This window comes from Portunus trituberculatus, chromosome 19, assembly GCF_017591435.1.
Source record: "Portunus trituberculatus isolate SZX2019 chromosome 19, ASM1759143v1, whole genome shotgun sequence".
Lineage (NCBI taxonomy): Eukaryota > Metazoa > Arthropoda > Malacostraca > Decapoda > Portunidae > Portunus > Portunus trituberculatus.
In genome coordinates, this window is record NC_059273.1 from 6,367,108 (window position 1) to 6,382,500 (window position 15,393).

General features: G+C 44.0%; 1 protein-coding gene across 5 annotated transcripts in view; it reads right to left on the reverse strand.

The window, feature by feature from the left end:
- Positions 1-68: 68 nt before the first annotated feature.
- The window catches only part of LOC123506058 (protein amalgam-like), a 368,181-nt gene continuing 352,856 nt past the window's right edge, over positions 69-15,393 (reverse strand). For 4 of the 5 annotated variants that reach the window (XM_045257904.1, XM_045257905.1, XM_045257903.1 and 1 more), the window contains 7 exons: positions 8,164-8,319; positions 5,021-5,391; positions 4,630-4,770; positions 3,702-3,990; positions 2,879-3,021; positions 2,389-2,596; positions 69-1,568 (listed from right to left, as the gene is read on the reverse strand). In XM_045257904.1, the coding sequence (XP_045113839.1) occupies positions 1,456-1,568; positions 2,389-2,596; positions 2,879-3,021; positions 3,702-3,990; positions 4,630-4,770; positions 5,021-5,391; positions 8,164-8,319 (1,421 nt within the window). In that variant the 3' untranslated portion in view covers positions 69-1,455. Of the gene's footprint in view, positions 1,569-2,388; positions 2,597-2,878; positions 3,022-3,701; positions 3,991-4,629; positions 4,771-5,020; positions 5,392-8,163; positions 8,320-8,423; positions 8,443-15,393 lie in introns of those variants that run through there. The other variant, XM_045257907.1, reaches the window with a different exon arrangement.

Genomic DNA, 15,393 nt, shown 5'->3' on the forward strand with positions numbered 1-15,393 from the left:
TTAGGTATTATAGATTTTCCTACGAATAGTGATTTCTATGCTTGGGAAAATTAAGTGAAACCGTTCCATTCAAAAAGACATTTATTTACAGCACATTCAGTAAACTGTATATTGTATATATAAAAGTAATCTCCACGTGATGTGTTAAGGAAGTAGCATAAAAATGACAGGTGTGAACTACCTCACTTCACAGGAATGTTGTAACACTGAAACTTGATGGACTAGTACGTCACTACATCGGCGGCAGCACAATCTGTTGTTATCTCTGTTATCGACCCTTTGCCAAATATACCATGCACAAACCCTGTTATGTTAAATTTCATGCACAAAACATTAACAACTCTTAATGAAGCAGAAACACCTGTGAGCGAATCTGATGGGGCACCCTGCACGTAGTTTTATGGAAATATAATAACGTAGCGGGCTATTCTCTTTTGTAGCTCCACATACATACATGTCAGCATTACAAAACGACACAGCCTGGAAGCGCCACGAGCCCCAGCACAACACTGTGTCATTTTAGGTGATGAGGGATTACCGACTTGAAACACCATCATAAAATAGCAAATTGCTACACGTAGGTTATGGACTGATCAAACTACAACGTAATAAAAATAGAATAATGGTGACGAGGGAACAAAAATATTCGGCCATCAAGGTGCAAATAACTGACAGTATGACCAGCACTGGAAAGTCATTTACTCACCAGTAATGGATTACGAATGCTTTATTATGTACAATTTTATTTCCCGAACGAGTCCAACGGTATAATAAATGGTTAAAAATATAGTTGATAAAACATTCATTCAATTTGTGACGTTCACTTTCTTACAGATTAACTTACTTGATCCTCACAAAACACACTTATTTGTATTCCAAGTAGAGAACTAAGAATTAAAATGATTTACAGCTTTATACAAAAGATACAAGGACCATCGCGCCGGAGAGGTGCATGGGGTGAACCTGCCGCCCATCCATTCATCCGTCCAGCGTCCATCCACCGCAACACCACGCGGCCAGTGCAACACAAGCCCTCTCACGGCGTTGTCTTGCAGACCACACCCTCGTCTTCACCCACACCACCACGCCTCACGCTTCACACACGGCTAGCATACCTCACACTTCTCACAGCACCACTCTCACGCCTCACGCCTCACGCTTCACACATGGCTAACATACCTCACACTTCTCACAGCACCACTCTCACGCCTCACGCTTCACATATGGCTAGCATACCTCACACTTCTCACAGCAGCACTCTCACGCCTCACACACAGCTAACATACCTTACATTTCTCACAGTAGCGAAATTTGACACAACTTAGCTGTATTAAGAATCTTATTCCTGTTAACACTAATCTTCATTAAATTTGTGAAGAAAAAAATATATTCTTAAGGTCATTTTGGCTATCCACCAAATACCAAGAAAATACAAAAAAAGTAAAACACAAAACACTAGTTTTCTCTTAGAAGGAGGAAAGCAGACAGACAGACTAACAGCAGCATCCCGGGCGCTGCCGCTCCTGCCCCGCCGCGGTCACCGCTCGTGGACTGCAACACAGCCATAGCTGAGGGAGAGAGAGAGAGAGACCGTGAGGAAGCCAGGAAGCTCTTTGCCGATCAGGAAGCAGAGTATCTCAGTGTGTCTGTCCATCAATGTTCTCTCCAAGACACGCATCTGTCTCTTCAGATCGATAACGCTTCTGTACAAGACTGATGATGATGATGATGATGATGATGATGATATTATCGTACAGACCTGGGTTACGTGACGGTTCTCGTGGATTAAGGTCAATGCTAAATTTATTCACAGCGCGTAGCATTCATCTGAACAGACCAGATTTGCATAATTAAGTGAACACATAAAGCGATTACACATTTTCGTTAAGAAATACACATTGCAGAAAATAAAACAGCTTGTTACATACAAACCAAATTACATAAACCAATGAAGCGTGACACTCACACGTGCCGCTTTCATCATAGAAAAATGCTTGTACTATATAATATTTATTTATCTCTCTGGCTTTGCCTTTAAATGTCGCGCTATACCATTGGTCTGCAGGTGACGAGGTGCACTCATGCTTGTCACAGGTGACATGGAGCGAAGGCGTGACTTGTTCACAGGCCATGCCATCGCATCTACTCTATACTGTATTTGTATATTTTTTCCTGTTCATTTTCTGTGTTATTTATTTCGTTCCTTTCCACAAACGCTTACGTACCTTGGGGAAGCTGCATTACTGCTGAGTATTCAATTGTTTAGGATTCAATATTTCATGAACCAAAGCTTCTCTGTACCCTTACAGTATATTCAATGGCTAGCTTACTTGATTGTGAGCAGCCAAGTGAGACATGAAACTAATCATCACACTGCTTCTGACTAACCTTTCTTGGTGGAGAAGTGGAAATGGTCGCTCTCCGATGACCAGCCGTATCGGTTGCGAACTCTTACTACCGTCACGTAGTCAGTCGCCGTCTCCAGTCCTCGCAGGGTGTAGCTGAGAGTCTGCCTTGTCCCGCGAGACCAGCTCCCTGGCTCCACTTTCCTTGACACACTCTCCCAAGCCCCCGCCATCACCACAGTGTGATTGGGCTGTCCGAAAGGGAGGGATGAATAATAACAGCTTAACAACCATAAAAAAAACTGACGCTAACAAATCCGTTGACTCACTGTAAAGCTTTGAATCTAATAGGTTTGAATGTCTCATCAGCAGCATGTACACCAGAAGGACGCAACATTATCATTCTTCTTTTCTTCTTTTAAAGGTAGTTGTGGTAGCAGTATTATCTCAGGCTTGCGTTTGCAGTTCTAACACACACACACACACACACACACACACACACACACACACACACACAACTCATTGAGTCTCACCTGCCAGGCTCCGAGGTGAGCCCTGCGGTACTTAATGAGGAACTCGGTAATGGAGTAGTAGCTCTCTGTCTCCCACGTAAGGGTGTACGAGGTGCTCTCGCCTCCTATGGGGCTGCTGGTGAGCACAGGGGGCTTGGGGAGGCCTGGTGGGGATGTAGGAACGGATTGTGATGAGCGAGACAAGGCAAATCCGAGGAGATGAAAGAATGTCCTGGGAGAAAAGGAGGGAGTGAGGAGAGGAAGAGGCAGAAATGATAAAGGGAAAATAATGTTGATTTTATTGCTAATATCTCACAGGCTTATAGTGAAAGTTGAATGAAGGGGAAGCAGTTGTTTATTCCTTAGGCAGCTATACGGGATTGTGTAATGCTTGATGAATGGAGTAGCTATTTAGAGAACAGAAGGATAAATAGTTAAGGAGCAAACCTGGAGAAACAAACGAATTACAGTGAGTATCAACACTGAGAGGGAGAGAGAAAAAAAAGCTGAAACAGTTAAGGAAACTTTAAAGAAGAATGGGAAGAAAATCACCAAGGATATCCTGGTAAAAAGCGTGAATAGAAATTATTACTCACTTAGGCTTGTCTCCAGATGCGTAAAGTACGAGAGGGATTCTTCCATCCTTTCGTTAGAGAGAGAGAGAGAGAGAGAGAGAGAGAGAGAGAGAGAGAGAGAGAGAGAGAGAGAGAGAGAGAGAGAGAGAGAGAGAGAGAGAGAGAGAGAGAGAGAGAGAGAGAGAGAGAGAGAGAGAGAGAGAGAGAGAGAGAGAGAGAGAGAGAGAGAGAGAGAGAGAGAGAGACATAGAAACACGTATGTCACAAACCTGTCACCTGTATCACGGCATCTTTTTGGCCGTGTGGGTTCTCCGCTATGCACACGTATGTTCCAAAGTCCTTTTCCGAGACACTGGTTATGGTAAGCGTGTGGCGGTGGGCGACGTGCGTGAGGCTGATGTGTCCCTCTTTCACAGTCTGAGGCATGTGTCGCTGTGTGTTCATGAGGGCGCTTGGCAGGGGGTGTCCATCAAGCGTCCAGATCACGTCAGGGGAAGGGCGCCCGTGCACCACACAAGCCAATTCCACGTGGTCACCGTCCCCGCTGCGCACCACGGCCTGCAGGGACACGGAGTGAGGGATTTTGTTGACCGTTGTAATTAGATGCAATTGTCCGGGAGAGAGTGAATATGTGTGTGTGTGTGTGTGTGTGTGTGTGTGTGTGTGTGTGTGTGTGTGTGTGTGTGTGTGTGTGTGTGTGTAAAACGATATGTTATGCATCCCTTCTTCCCTTGACAGTAGTGAGTGAAAGGCCTTTGTTTGTCTTTCAGATTGGAATGAAAATAAAAACCTGGGAGTAAGATTCATAAGGACGTGAGTAAACATTTGCTCTGCTACTCAGCCAGGCAGGACCACCGGGAAGATTGGCTAACATGGTGATGGTGATACCGTTATGTTATGCACAAACACACAACACTAAGATGTTTGCCTTCCGGAGACAAATGCCGTCAACGAGCCTAATGATACGTAGACTGTTGAGGGGACGAGGCTATTACTGTGTTGACAGGCGGAGGAGGAGGAGGAGGAGGAGACTCATGTGAGGTGGCTACAGAGAAGCGGGGATGAAGTGACTGAATTAAAGGAGAACAATAACGTTTTATGATTATTACACAGTTACGTTTTCTAATCTATCTTTACTACCTGACAAGTTCTTCTCATCTCTCCACCAAAACAAAGATTGCCCTGCGAGTCACTTACCCTTTCGACGCTGACCTCCGGTGGGTACTCCACGGTGATGGTCATGGCTGCCGAGGCGGACTCTCCCACTCCGTTATCCGCCGTGCACAAGTACGTTCCCTCCACGTGCCTGTCCACTCCCTTCAGGTACAAAGTCTTGCCCTGAAGTCAGAAAATGATAAAATGATAATACTTTACACACACACACACACACACACACACACACACACAGAGAGAGAGAGAGAGAGAGAGAGAGAGAGAGAGAGAGAGAGAGAGAGAGAGAGAGAGAGAGAGAGAGAGAGAGAGAGAGAGAGAGAGAGAGAGAGAGAGAGAGAGAGAGAGAGGAGCAGTCAATACAGTGCCATGATGCCTGGGGCCGAAGTCTTTCCACAAGTTCCCCTTTCACACTCACCTCGTGGGTAGTGAGGCCAGAAGGCAACAGACCCTCCTGCCGGGACCAGCGGATTACAGGCTCCGGGTTGCCATGGGCGCGACACTCCAGCGTGACATCCTTGCCTCGAGGGACATGCTGCTCTGGCGGGGCGAGGGACCTGACGGAGGGCGGGAATTGCACGTCCAGGGTGTGTTTGAGCATCACTGACGGCTCCACGTCGAAGAGACACATGTAACTACCAGCATCCCGAGGCCTGGCGTGAGATATGGTGAGTCGCGTGCCTTCTATAATGAGTCGTCTGTCCCTCGTCACCTTCTCACTCCCCACCGACAGCAGCCGCTCTTTGCCTCCCAGCGCTGGTTTCTTCTTAATGATGAGTTTGTGGTGGCCTGCAGGAGAGGGAATGAAGTTCAAGTGCAGATGATGCTTGAGAATTCGTCCCTAAGATGCTCTGATCTTTTCCTTCTCGTGTTCAGTCTTTGAGTTCCTTCACCGTGATATAAAAGATGAAAGGGAAGCGATAAAGTAAAGAATGAGCAGAGAAACGACAGTGTTAAAAATGTGACGGGGAAGGCGAGATAATTACGCAAAAATGAAAGGAGATGAGGCTGTAAAAATATATGAAAAATACTGAGAGAGAGAGAGAGAGAGAGAGAGAGAGAGAGAGAGAGAGAGAGAGAGAGAGAGAGAGAGAGGAAAACTGAAACTACCTATAAACTAATCCTCTGAATAAATCGGAAGTTTGAGGGAGAGCCGACGTAATACAACACCACTTTTGAGTTGACGCGCCGTAGTTTTGGTGTAACGATCGCCAGCTCCGGGAAGCTATTTCATCGAGCTCCTCATAAATAAGCTGCACAAACCATATGTGGCTGCAGCACCTGGCCGCGGAGATAAAGGTGAGTAAAGGGAATCTCTAAGAGTGTTGAGAGACTGCGAGGAAAGAAGAGTTTGGAAGCCTGACTTCCTGGGTAAACTTCCTCCCAACGCTTTTCTCGATATCAGTTAAATATTAAGCTCTTTGGTACAAGGACGCGTTTTCGTATTCATTTTGGTTACTATTTGGTAGTTTTGTACAGCTTCAGAAACATATGTTGGGGTTAGAATAGTAAAGACTCTGGCCGTTATTATTTTGGCCTCCATAAATTTCCTGATGCAAATAGAATCGTCTAATCATATTAAAAAATCAAGGTAAAAATGCGTCTCAGTATTGAAGGGTTTAATCAGGTAAGGAAAAGCTGAAGGCGACATAACAAGAGCACGGACTATGAGAGTAAGACTTTGAGGTTATGAACAGGTAACAGCATGAATCACTTAGCAAAGGTACACATTTAACCTCTTCATTACTGGGACACATTTTTCACCACGAGTTTTGGGTATGATTAGACGATTTTACTTACATTAGGAAGGATTTATGGAGGTCGGAAGATTAATGGCAAGAGTCTTCACTATTCTAATCCCCACATAAGTTTCTGAAGGTGTATAGAATCGTCTAATAATAAGCAGGAAAAAAAAAAAAAAATATGAACACACGTCACGGTATTGAGGGGGTTAAGAGAGCAACAGTTTAATGTTACGAGGTGGTTAACAGAACAAACCAAATAACAATGATAGCTGTTATTTTTGGTGACAATTTTCATGTTATGTGGCAATCAATAGCACGTATCGCATGTAGGTCAGCTCATATGAAGTCTATAAAGAAACAGAGTAAGAAAAGTTGTGTACAGTGTATATATAAGTAAGAGCCACTACTCTCCCAGGAAATATACATATGTGGCGAGGGTGGGTGGTTAAAGAGGCTGCTGATCTGAGTGGGTCCGTAAATCTAGTAATGTTGGATGTTCCGATCTTTTAACTATCCAGCGATCCCTTTTAAAAGATGACCCTGATGGACGAGGATCCAGTGTTCTTGTATATAGGATTTCCCTCAATTATTCGGCTTTGACTAACTTTTACGTGGTGTTCGCGGCGGTACGGACTTTTGGCTCTGTCAGGCCTTTGATGCCTTTTTACGTACACATTTTTGCCATGCGTAAAGTGAATGCGAGAGGGTTTTTGCATATAATGTTCTTTCATGTCAGAAATCAGGAAGAACAAAGCCATTGTTTAACGAACAGACGAAAAATCTCTAAAAGCAAACAATGACGTGACGTAAATATGAAGGAAAAAGATGGAAATGGACAGTTGTGGACAGCACGCGAGCAGATGAGACGCAGATGTGGTTATCATTCACAACTATGTTAAATCTGTATCTTATTTTTGACAAAGTAATTTAAAGCTTATGATTTGTGCCTAGAGCAGCAGAGGCAGCAGCATCAAACGTCTTTACGCTGAACGGAATGTTGCTGCTTCTCACTTTCAAGTCTCGCTGCAGGCTGGCACAAGCAGGATGTAGAAAAACCGAGCCTTTCCTTGCCACCTCTCAAAAACTCCATCTAAAGCCTGAGCTGCACCGAAGGACAGGCTGCTAATACCTGGAGGCGGTTGTCTGAGTCACAGGATATGTGCAATACAACGTGAAACAACTCAAAAACGTGTCTGAAAAATGATGAAATATTGCCATCCTCTTACTTCTACGACACAGACAATATTTCACATGGTAGTCCGGCGGTCACTGGCATCACGCGTGAATGAAACCCTTGAACGAGGCAATGATTCTCCACAAGGTACACAATATATAAAACTCGTCGTCTGCGCCTGTACGTGTTTCACTGCCTTCACGCTGCATGGGCCGCTCAGCTAACTGGATCCCGGACAAAATAAACGAGTATTGCAGAGGCGGAAGGACTTATGGCCATGAAATCACGCCCCAATAATTGTCTCATTACGCAGCAAGGCTTTGAAACACCGGTGAAGTGTTCCGGATGGCGCAGCGAGCTCAGAATCAACATTAAAGCTAAAAGTTGTTTGCCTATCGATAACTGGGCATCCTCTCGTAAGTATTAATTGGAAACTGAGTGCCTGAGGAAATCTGATTGACGTAACTGTGATAACCTGGATGTCGATAATGTGTTAAACAATTAGCATTAGTTCATTCCGCAGTCCGTTAAAACCTCTTTAAGAAATGTTGTCTGAATAAGATTTTACTGTGTGTGTGTGTGTGTGTGTGTGTGTGTGTGTGTGTGTGTGTGTGTGTGTGTGTGTGTGTGTCGCTCACTTACCCAGGTCATCCACATCGCAAGGAATCATGACGGACTGCCCCACCTCCACCGTGAAAGTCTGCGGGCGGGCGGTGAAGGCGGGCACCGACTCGTCCACCTCCCCTTGGCTGTAGTCAGAGTAGTAATCATACAAGTCGAAGTAGCTCTCGGATAAACCTGGAGTGGGAGAGAAGAGATAAGCGTGAGGGGTGAGCGGCGAGGCATGGGGATGAGAGAGAGAGAGAGAGAGAGTAGAGCAAAGCCGTGACACTGATACTCACCTGACTCAACCTAACCGACTTCACTATAGCAACAACAACAAAACAACAACAACAACAACAATAAGAACGCAGTCCACAGTTTCCTGCGTCACACGTGTGGTTGGTTTACTCAAGTACTGAAATAGCAATAACTAATCTGCTCCTTCCATTAGAGGCACAACCACCTGTTGGCAGGACGTCATTGAGCGCCATCCCGCCTCCTCCTCTTCCTCCTCCTCCTCCTCTCTCTCTCTCTCTCTCTCTCTCTCTCTCTCTGATCTTAACGGTGTTGCTCTCCGTGATGCGCTGAGCCTGAATTATTGATGTCTGGTTTCGCAGGGCATTTTCCGGTGCGCTGGTGATACAGTGTACACGACAGCCTTTAACTTTTGTCTGTTTATTCCCGCTCCCTTGTCCACCCACGCCAGCGGCTCAGCTTCCCTGGGTAACAGCCGGGACTCGAGTAAGTTTGGAACATGAAAGGAAGGAAATATAATATAAAAACAAGTAGAAAAGAAGAATGGGGATAAAAAAAGCTAAAATGTAAAAAAATGACCGATTAATTGTTATCATTGTAAGGTATGACTGAACTATTTAATGAAAATATTGAGTTTTTAAAGATTTATTATCATAATTTTTCATTTAGGGAGTCTATTTTTTTTTTTTTCGGTGCAGTCAGGGACATAAGTCTGCAGACAATATTCACTTGCACTGTGTTTAGATCTTTCCTGCAATTTCAAGCCCTGTACTCTGCTCTAAATCTAACAAAATACGACAATTGATAGATGGTAAGCAGAACAGAGGATTCTTGAGAGAGGGATCGCACACAATGGAGAGCGTGTGGTATGTTACCTGACTGATAACACTGTGACGTTGCATCAAGAAAGCAGGATACCGAGTGCAGCAGGGAGGGAAACTTCGTAGGGCTGGGAAAATATGGACGAAATGGGAGAATGGGATAGATTGAGATTGGCAGAGTAGTATAACCACACGAAAAAAAAAAAAAAAAAACTTCTCGACACAGTAAGGAGAATTTTCGAATGGAGAAGATAGTTCTATGTGGGAGGCCTCCGGAATAAGAAAAGTAAGGGAAAATGGAGGATCTTTTTAGCTTTAGGGGAGAAGTGGATTGTGGAGGCATGAAGGGAAGCGAGGCGGCACGGGCCAGGAAAAGAAGACAAGTGTGTTTTGTTATGCGTCAGTAATAGAATCGTCGTGAATATAAGTAAGGCAGGCGCTGTTACACATTGCTTAAAGTTGCTCTCTCTCTCTCTCTCTCTCTCTCTCTCTCTCTCTCTCTCTCTCTCTCTGTCGACCTGCTCCCTGAAGTTTGGGCCCAACTGGAATCTCAGCATGAGGTTGGCTTAAGTCTTACGTTTGGCTTTACTTGAGTTCACTGACGTCTTCGTGAACTATTGTGGACTACTTGATACAATATATACGTGCACACACCAAGTATAATCTACCACGAAACTTAGGAAATGATAAAAAGAAAGTGCTCCATAGAATCCAAGAATATTCAAATAAAAGACGAAATATCGGAAAATATTAATGTTACAAGTACCGAGGCGAGTGTTACGGAGTGGCCATTACGCGAGCTATCAGACGGAGCAGACAAGACGCGAACTAAAAGAAAACTTGCCACAACCGTGAATGAGGAACACTTTTTACAGAGGGTTCCGTATTACAAGCTCTCACCTCAATCCCGATCCATTGACTTTTCGGGGTTTCAAAAGAGAACGACAGCGGTGTTTTTGTTACTTACATACACAAGAGTGATTCAAAGTTTTATTGGCGAAGATGATACAAGAAAAATTCAAGAAACAATCCAGAAAGCGGAGGATGGAACATATAAAACAAGGTAAACAACGATAAAAAGAAAGAATAGATGAAAATAAAAGCGATAGAGAGAAAAAAAAAAAAAAACTGGAGACCTCGTCCATGAGATTTGTTTGGAAAATCTGGTGGCTAATCTCCCTCTTTTTTTTTTTTTTTTTCCCGAAGAAACAAACAATCAAGTATTTCATTCTATGTAACCACCAATCACGTGCGTTGCCGGGGGTGTAATGACAGACGGCGCAGGGGAGCAGGAGAGCTCTTCCCCAGGCCAGCCAACACATAGCTTCAGTACACAACCTTCCAGACAGCGATGCCAAATCTACAATACTCTGCTGACTGAACTCATAAGAATTACGCATTTTGTATCACGAGGGAAGGTCAGACGAGCAGAAGTGTAAGGAAACGTAAGATGAATCAACGGAATATATCTAATTAACTTGAACGTTCCGAGATTCTGAGAAAGGTTCAGTTGAACTAGGCAAAGCTGAATACCTCTGCCTCGTCCTGGGTTTTCCTATACCATTAATTCCACTTTACGTAACTCAGCAGTTGATCATGGCGGGACGAACTCAGCTGGACCATAGTTCAAGTTTAAAGTAAATATACATAGTCAAAACTTCCTGTTAGCCGGACATCTGGTGCAGGATTTGCCAGTCAACAGTCGCTAGGCCCGTCATTACCAAGTCTCCCGGCGAGGCCCTGACGCGCTAATGGCCGGGATGAACACGTCCAGCTGAGGGTGATGGCCTGGAATTCAACTTCGTAGACCTACAAGGCGACGCTGCAGTGAGTCATGTGTTAATGTTTGGTGCACTTCCACGCTTCAGCCTCACTGTTATGACCTGCAGCACGCACGCACGCACGCACACACCAGAACTCGCTCAAACTAACTTTTCTAGATATCTACGTATATGTTTACGTCTGTATATTCAACGACACATACTTAACTATTCAGTAATACTGTCGGTGCTAGAAGGAACGCGCCTGACACTATATAGAAGTGCTGGTTATAGCGAACGAGTTGCTCATGTGCTTGTCAACACATGCGTTGCTTTCAGATTAGTGTTTGCTGTGCTGCAGTTGTCGAGCCTCGACACTTGATGCCGCCATTCTAGCCAACAAAATGCTTTCCGCCGTGATTCGGGACAGCTCGTCGTCATCACGATATCCCTGCCATTGACGTGTTGATTGAAAGGCGTCGTGTCGCATGCAATACAATTTGAGCAAACAGGACGAAGATGAAATAGCTTTTTTATGTTGACTTGGTGAAATAAACTGACATAAGGAAAGAACGAAGAACCACGATTAAATAAATAAATAAATAAATAAATAAATAAATATATATATATATATATATATATATATATATATATATATATATATATATATATATATATATATATATATATATATATATATATATATATATATATATATATATATATATATATATATATATATATATATATATATATATATATATATATATATATATATATATATATATATATATATATATATATATATATATATATATATATATATATATATATATATATATATATATATATATATATATATATATATATATATATATATATATATATATATATATATATATATATATATATATATATATTTATATATATATTTACATCGTGGTACACACACACACACACACACACACACACACACACACACACACACACACACACACACACACACACACACACACACACACACACAGAGAGAGAGAGAGAGAGAGAGAGAGAGAGAGAGAGAGAGAGAGAGAGAGAGAGAGAGAGAGAGAGAGAGAGAGAGAGGAAAGGGCGAGTAATCGTAATCTTACTTGATCTCAGTGACTCATTAAGGTAAAACTATGAGCACAAAGCTAACACTCACGACCGTTATCATCTCCCTCAGGCCGCTGCTCAGTAATCAAACAGATGCACCTCACCGTGAAATATGTTTGAAGAAATATGAGATAAAAAAATCCCTCAAGATAAAGTAACAAATTGCCAATTTTTTCGTTAAGTCAACTCTTAGTATCTGACTTATCTGGGAGGAGGAAGAGGCAGGCGGGCTCGAGATGAGGGAATCACTGGGATCAGCAGGATGAGGAAGAGGAGGAGGAGGAGGAGGAGGAGGAGGAGGAGGAGGAGGAGATGTGGTGCAGTGCGGCGGTGGTCTTCACTTGTGCCCACCTTCACCACAACCACTCCCTCGTTTATCAAAGTTTGCCGACGTATCCAGTCCCATCCACGGCCTGCCCTCTCACCCTCCCCACCTTCTCCCTGCCACTGATCTCCGCCACCTTCTCTACTGCCTTCATGATCTCTTCCCAGCTGCTTCCCCCTCACCCGCCATAACCGCCTCGCTAGCCACGCCACCAAGCCATGAGGCGCGCACTTGCGATGTGGTATGCTGGTATGTTGCACGCAGCACGGGGAGCTGGTGATGGGGAGGGACATGGTAGTGCATGCAGGTTATATGATGAGGATTATCAATGGTCATAAAAAAAACTTCAGACCGGAATGCCACATAATAACAATTAGTGGGAGTGCCGATGTAATAATTCAGTATGAGTTCTTTGTGGCAGTTTAACATAGTGGCGGTGCAGCGTGGCGGACCTCAGCTGGGAATGACGATCAGTCAAACTCCATTAAGTAATGAATAAGAACTTCTAACTGCAAATGTGTTCCAGTGTCTATTGACCGCTGCACAGGGCTTGCCGTCTCTCCTTCCTTTACTGTTGTCACTGCAAAGGATACACTCGTCTCATTCAAGTCGTAAAGTTCTGTCAAAGAACATTATAGTTTAACTTTGTTCCTAATTTATAAAAATCCCAATTAATGAAGCTGGATATACTCGTAAGAAGCCAATCCAATACTTTCTTGGTTCTCCTGAGCACCGAAGTTACTTTTGGTATTAAGCTGCCAGATGTCTAATTACCACAGCGCAGTGCAGCACGTCCTCCCTCGGAAAAGTGACGTGTACGGAGCATCCATTGCAATGCCAGAGCCTCAGTGCTGGAACCAATGTCCACTGCATCGCAATAGTAAAACACGTGACTCACACCATTCATGACCACGATTGCTTCCAGTCTGCTTGTCTCATTGTTGTCACACACAAACACACACAAACACACACACCATCCCCACACACACACACACACACACACACACACACACACACACACACATTCGCCACTATATTTACTTTGATGTGATAAGAAAGACAAGAGTTCAGTTAGAGTAGTGAAAAATCAAAACGCAGACCGTCTGTGTCGCCGCCCACGTGCGTGGCGGCTCGGGCGGCAGGTGTTGGTGCTTGGTGGGTTGAAGGCTCAGGCTCCGCCACCGCCACCACCACCGCTACCTACTCCGTATCCGTCCACCCACAAATCATTGGGCCACTCACCGCCGCGCGACAACACCATTAAGTCCCCAAGTTTATTCGAAAACACGAGAATTTCAATGCTACCCTGAATAAATGCAACGGACAAGATGTATATTTGAACTATAGTATACTATACTTCTTCTTAAGAAAGATAAAGTAATACCATTGATTACCCACATATGAACGCCGCCTTACCTCTCAACTTTAAATTTCTTATTCCCTCCGTGCACTTAGTGGCTGTCGCTGGCGTGAATTATAGAGCGAAAGGACTTTTACTCTTATCGATTTCCGCGTAAACAGCAGCGACGGGTACTGTTTATCATCCTTCGGGGAGCACTGGTGGTGAAACTTTTAACAACTAACGCGTTGTATTTCTTGCATTCCAATCAACCTGTCCCTTGTGACAAATGGTTCCGTGATGACACCACCCACAAACCTTCATGACACCACATAATAAAAGAGAAACTAGTTTTTTCTTGTCAAATACATTCTGAATAGTTTGTATAATTTTACACACACACACACACACACACACACACACACACACACACACACACACACACACACACACACAGAGTATGTATGTGTATTATAATTCTCACAGCTTCCCTACTGCTGCTATTATTATATTTTTTTCACTACAAATTGAAGCAATTAATTAATAGACCTCGCATAACTTGTCGCCTTTTCCATTACCTTCGGTCCGTGACACATCATACTTTGGTGCGATGTATAGATGGCCTTCTCTCTTTACAAAATTACACATTATGTGTCATAAATATAAAGTTAGCGATGTCCTTGGTCTGAATTTCAATTAGATACGGCGTAATGCGGCATCAACTATTGCTTTTGATGCATTGCACTCACCATATGAGTCACGCACGAAACCATGCACACACACACACACACACACACACACACACACACACACACACATGCTTTAGTCAGCCATGACGGGCTGATAGCGGTGGTGGTGGTGATAATGACGATGATAATGGCGATGGTGATGGTGATGGTGGTGATGGAGGTTGTGACTTGTGAGGCCACGCACTTCATGGTGATCGTGCGTCTGGCAGCGAGTGTTTGTGTCACTGACAGATGAAGTGGCTGCCGTCGCCGTCAATAATTGTCTTGTTACATTATGCTGCTCCTTGACTTACTTCAATTGATTTATGGCTACCAAGTACTACCATGACCACCAAAGCGCGCGCGCGCGCGCGCTTGTGTGTGTGTGTGTGTGTGTGTGTGTGTGTGTTACGGTTAAGAATGTCAAACAAAGACTATCCGGGAGTCTGCTGATGTAACTATCTGAATTATGTTCTGTCTGTCTGTCTGTCTGTCTGTCTGTCTGTCTCTCTCTAAGTAAACATCCATACACCCATGCACACCCACACTGAGTATCATTTTTGGTGTCATTATAATCACCACCACCACCACCACCAGCACCAGCACCACCATTGTAATGTTACTGCTAGCGTTTGTTCCCTGCTGTAGGCGGAAACACTACTCGCTCCATTTCTCATTAACAAGGATTTCTGGTTGTAATTTCCTTTACTCAGAATTCATGGGGCAGATATAATCATCAGCACATCTGCGACACTCGAGAGCGCCGTGTTAACCTGCTACTACGGCGCCGCTTGTCACCTACACTATTGAAGGAAGGACAGTGAGGAGGAGGAGGAGGAGGAAGAGGAGGAGGAGGAGGAGGAGGAGGAGGAGGAGGTGACAAAAGGGATAAAACAAGACCAGATTC